Source organism: Microplitis mediator, chromosome 2, assembly GCF_029852145.1.
Source record: "Microplitis mediator isolate UGA2020A chromosome 2, iyMicMedi2.1, whole genome shotgun sequence".
NCBI lineage: Eukaryota > Metazoa > Arthropoda > Insecta > Hymenoptera > Braconidae > Microplitis > Microplitis mediator.
Window position 1 is genome coordinate 6,246,956 of NC_079970.1, and position 5,247 is coordinate 6,252,202.

Below are 5,247 nucleotides of genomic sequence, written 5' to 3' on the forward strand. Positions count from 1 at the left end.
TGAGCTTGATTAAAAAATATAAGTATATATTTGGATATTTATCAATACTATTTTTTTATTGTAATATTATACTGTAAAAAATCGGTGTTAAAATGAACACACTAATGATGCGGTGTTATCCAACGTGTGTGAAATCGGTGTAAATAACGAGTAAATTAACTGCGATTGGAGTATGAGGGTGTGAGGACACAGAAAAAAGGATTTCTTGGTACAAGAAATTTTTACTTGTCCCAAAAAATTTTTCGTACCATAAATTGAAAACAGAAAATTTTTTGAACCAAAGACTTTTTTCGTCTTAAGAAATTTTTTTTTTCTAATTTATAATGCAAAAAATTTCTTGAGCCAAGAAATTATTTTTTTCTGTGTATAAATGTTGGAAGATCTACAAAACAGAAAAATAATAATACTAATATTTAATTAAAATTACGAAATTGTCGTTAATTGAGAAAAAAAAAATTTTAATACCTATATAATAAGAACCCAGGTCAAAAATAAAACTTGAATTAGGCTCGCTTCACCTTATTTTCTTTTGAAGTTATCAATTTGCCAGCGATTTTTCGATCAGATCTCAACTTTTTCGACTTAAATTAAACTTTTTTCATCTTGGTTTCAACTTATTTCAACTTATTTGTATTTTTTGATCTTAGTTTGAACTTATTCGTGTTTACTTCGCCTTATATTTTAAGTCGAATAAGTCTAAACCAAGTCAATTTTGACTTGATTTAAACTTTTTCGTCTTAAATCGTGACTAAGTAAGCCAGTTATGTCTAAACCAAGGCGAAAATTCAATGCATTTCATATCTTCGTAAAAAAATGTCGAGTTTGTCTTATGAAAAACGGCTCCAAATTTCGACATAGTAAACCAAGTCTAAATCAAGTTTTATTTTTGACCTGGAAAGTCACTTTTATTAAACTAAACAAATTTCCAAAATTTTTTATATCTTATCAAATTAAATATTTCGGATCAATATAATTATTATTTTTATCATCTCTGATGTTTTTCATGAGGTAATAACTAATTCGAAGATTATTAATCTAAATTAATCATTGATAATTTCATTTTATTTTTCTCGCTGATTTAATTTGCAGAGACTTGAATCGTAAAAATTTATTTTCCATATTTTATAGAATAACATTAAAATGTAATTGTGGACAAATATTCGATAGATTTCTTCATAAATTGGTAAATTTGTCGTATCATTAATTTTTGAAACTATAAAATTTTTTTTTGTATTTGAAATACAATTTGACTTCTGGTATTTTAAAAATTAACACCGGAAAAAATTTTAACACCGTTTTTAAGATTAAATTTAACACCGATAATTTTACATCGAAGTAGTATTGACTTACACCGTTTTTTTTACAGTGTATACATTTTTTTTTCTATTATATATATTATGGATGATATGAGTTTTTATTATTTCCAGTACAGCAAAGGTAATAGCCTGTGATAAATTGAGTTAACAAAATTCAATTGGGAATACAAATAGAATAGATATCTCCGACACTTGTCCTGAGGCAATCGCTGGTTTGTTGGATTAGAAAAAACTCTGCTTACTTTGGCTTCTGTTTTACGAATAAAGAAAAACACTAAAGTCGTCCTTCCAGGCATATATTTCTTTACTCTTTTTATTTTTTTTTTATATATCTCCGTGGCTGGAATTATTAAACACACGTGAAACTTGACACCGCCTCAAGATATCACCTTCTGTTTTTTTTTAAGCAGCTTCGAAAAGTTTTACAGAAGAGTAAAAAATCTTAAAGTTGGTTAACAATTTATGTTTTTTTCAACATTTTTTTTTATTTACTTTGGACGAATGCGTTAAAAACTTTTATTGTGTACAATGAAGAAATACATGAAAAGACTTTTTTTTTTTATCTGTTGTAGAAGTATATGGAACTGAAGTCCAAGTATATTAAAATGCTCGATAATTATTAACAATTGGATTAAAGTTCTTTTAGCGAGTCTCGTTGATAGCTAAAACGTATCCCCATAATTTCATTGCAGTTGAAAAGACACATTGAATTTCTTAAACTTCCGAAAAATTCAAATCATTCCGCCAGTGAAAAGGCGCCTTTTTTGAACCACGGAATGAACTGTAACTATCGCCTAAATTATTTTTAGTATGAGTTTCCAAAAACTTTTCCACATTAGAATGAAAGTTCAGGCCATAAAATTTAAACATTTCTTTCTTCCCGTGTCCACAAGGAAAGAAAAAAGGATTAAGCTGATAAAATTAATAATGAAATAATTTTTATTATTAATGATTACAGTTAATATACAAAGTTATAGAAATGTTGGTACAAAGAATATACAATGGAGTACAAACAAAAATTATACAAATTAATAAAATCCTAATGTTATTATTTAAAATTATGTTTATGAACAATTTCGCCGAGATATTAGATTTGTAAAGAAATTACTTATATACAGCACACAAATTTAAATTAAAATTCAATTATTCCGTGGGTTAGTCAACATGATCAAATAAATTAAATTATATTTTAACATGTGAGTCATTGAGTTTCTGTCCTATTGTAATTTTTGTTTATCGGATTTGATATTTGTCTTTGTATCCGTCAAAAAAATGAAAGAAAGTTAAAGTTTATTTTTACAAGTTCATTGTTGAATGAATTGAGTATTTAACTATATTAGTAAAAGAGTAATTAATGAATGATAAATATGTGTCAAAAAGAAGTGATTAACTTCAAATCTAAATGTTACGGCAAAGAATTATTCTTGTCTATTTTTGAAACTAACGAGAATGATCTTATTAATTTAATATCCATGAAAAATAAATAAGGAGTAAATTAGAGCATGCAATTGTGATTATGATGAATAAAAGTCATTTATAAATTGTAATATTCGATTGTAAATAATTAAAATTCGATCTTAAAAGTATCAAAGAATGATATAAAACCCGTTATATGGCAGGTCATTAATATCACAAGGACATTTTTCATAGTCACATTATTTGCTACTTCATAAAAAAAAAAAAACGTGTAGAGAAATAAATATTTTAAAAGAATTTTTGAAAAAGCTTCGAGCAGCAAAAACTATCAAAAAAATAAAAGTTATGAATGTGATATGCCTTTTTGACATCTGTTCTCGCGGTATGTAGAACTGAAGTCACATTATGTCTTAAAATGGTCGATAATTATCAACAATTGGATTAAATTCCTTTTGGTGAGTTTCGTTGACAGCTAGAACGTAACCCCACAGTTTCATTGCAGTTGAACAGACACGTTGAATTTCTTCAACTTCTGTAAAATTCATTTCATTACGCCAGTGAACAGGCGCCTTTTTTGAATCACGGAATGAACTGTAACTATCGCCTGAATTATTTTTAGTATGTGTTTCCAAAAACTTTTCCACATTTGAATGAAAGTTCAGACCATAAAATTCAAACATTTCTTTCGCTTTATGCTGAGGATCGAGAGATAGATCTTCATACCGTACGACTCTAGAAAATAAATTTATCAAATAGACGAATTAATAAAGGCTGCGAAAATGATTTTTGAATAAAATTCTTCTAATCTTTTGAATGTCTTACTTGAAAGTATGTGGATATTTTTTTGTAAGCTTGACGGCGACATTATAATCTGATACCATATCGTTACACAGAATTTCTGGATCTGAGCTATCAGGAGATAGTTGACACCATTCAAGTCGCTTACGCGATTGCATGGTTGCTCTTGGATCTCTTATTAATAAAATCATGCGGACTCCCAGACTACAATAGAAAATATTAAATAATTAATGAATAATCTCATAGATATACAACTGGATAATAATTAAATAGATTACTTTTCATCATCCAGTAACAACTGAGCATATTTCAATGGCAACCGATTGATTTTCATCATATGAATTGGGTGCACCCGACAAAACTTTGTCAGAAACACTGGATCCAAGCATAAATCTCTTTGATCCTTACAGTGTTGCCATAAAACTTCATTCATACTAAAAGCCAAAGGTTCATTTTTCGAATACTCGAGATAGTTTCCTACAAACACAATCACAAATAATCATTATACTTCTGACATTCATCTATAATGCAGTAGAAAAGCTGTCAAAACGTTCATTATTATATATAACGTTATCACATGTTTATACGTTTGAGTAGAAATTTAAAAGTATTAATCGCACATCAACTGAAATTACGTCATATAAAAACGAAAATTTTAACTCACGTAATTTATCGAATTCACAGTTTAAAAAGGCATTTATATTTTTAATGGCAACGTCAACTAAGCGATGACCTCGTATGCGTATATCACCAAAGTCCTGCAATATTTCGGCGTGAAAAAATGTTGCGGGATGTGAATTAATAATGGCACTAGTAAAAGAACTTCCGGTTCGTACGCCAGCAACAAGAATATTTCTCATTGGCCTTCCACCTCTTTCCATCAACAAATCATCAAGATTGCTAAAGAAATAAAAAAGAAAAACATGACGTCTTTATTTTTAAATATCATAACTATATAGTAAAATAAAATCTATGTAATACCTTATATTGCGACTAAATTTTCCATTAGGAAACTCGTAATTCTCCATTTCATGTTCGATGTCACGTCGTCGCTGATTAACGATATTCTGAATCTTTATCAAACGATTTTCATCCTTTGAAAAGAAAATTAATCAATTTAATACTTTATTTGAAAAATATTTTGTCACATACAGTAATACAACACAATTAATTGCATTATTATGCGTTAAATATAAATTTTGAATACTGATACTAAGGAAGTTATGCAGAGCAGCTGATAATTATTCTCGATAAATGGATTTTGAAATCACTTGATATTTCACGAGTTTCTTGTATGACAGACTATAATTTTTTTTTTTTTTTTATTATTTTAAATATCTACAGAAAATGACGATAAATTCTTTACTCACTGATATAATTGGCTGTGACTGGTACTCAATAATTCTATTACGAGTATCAAAAACCACTACACAAAAGCAAAACAACATAAGAACAAAGAGAACAAAACCTATTCCTCTGGGTATTGTATTTGCTGTAAATAAATGGTGAAAATTATTAAAATGAATATTAATTTTAGCCCATTACATTCACATTCACTTACATATGAACCTCTTTATCGTCATTTTATTCCACGTTATTTTACTACCGATCCAAATAATGAAATAATTTATTTAAAATGAAATATTAAAGCTATAAATCGTATCGTTCTGTTCAAGGTACGCACTAACTGACCGACACACCATTAATAGGCTTCCAA

General features: G+C 28.0%; 1 protein-coding gene across 1 annotated transcript; it reads right to left on the minus strand.

Annotated features, from left to right (window-relative positions):
- Window positions 1–2,284: 2,284 nt before the first annotated feature.
- Window positions 2,285–5,247, minus strand: LOC130678402 (carbohydrate sulfotransferase 4-like). Its single transcript, XM_057485564.1, has 7 exons — window positions 5,092–5,247; window positions 4,901–5,022; window positions 4,512–4,624; window positions 4,195–4,430; window positions 3,809–4,007; window positions 3,555–3,734; window positions 2,285–3,464 (listed from the first exon to the last, which is right to left on the minus strand). Exons 1-7 carry the CDS (start codon window positions 5,111–5,113, stop codon window positions 3,143–3,145), a joined length of 1,194 nt encoding a protein of 397 aa, XP_057341547.1. The 5' UTR covers window positions 5,114–5,247; the 3' UTR covers window positions 2,285–3,142.

Excerpts from the sequence above, each read along its gene's own strand:
- LOC130678402 (XM_057485564.1), bottom strand. The coding sequence starts at position 5,113 with ATGACGATAAAGAGGTTCATAT. Across the intron at positions 5,023-5,091 it reads GACGATAAAGAGGTTCATAT|CAAATACAATACCCAGAGGA; the intron begins GTAAGTGAATGT and ends ATTTATTTACAG. Across the intron at positions 4,008-4,194 it reads CTGTGAATTCGATAAATTAC|GAAACTATCTCGAGTATTCG; the intron begins GTGAGTTAAAAT and ends TTGTGTTTGTAG.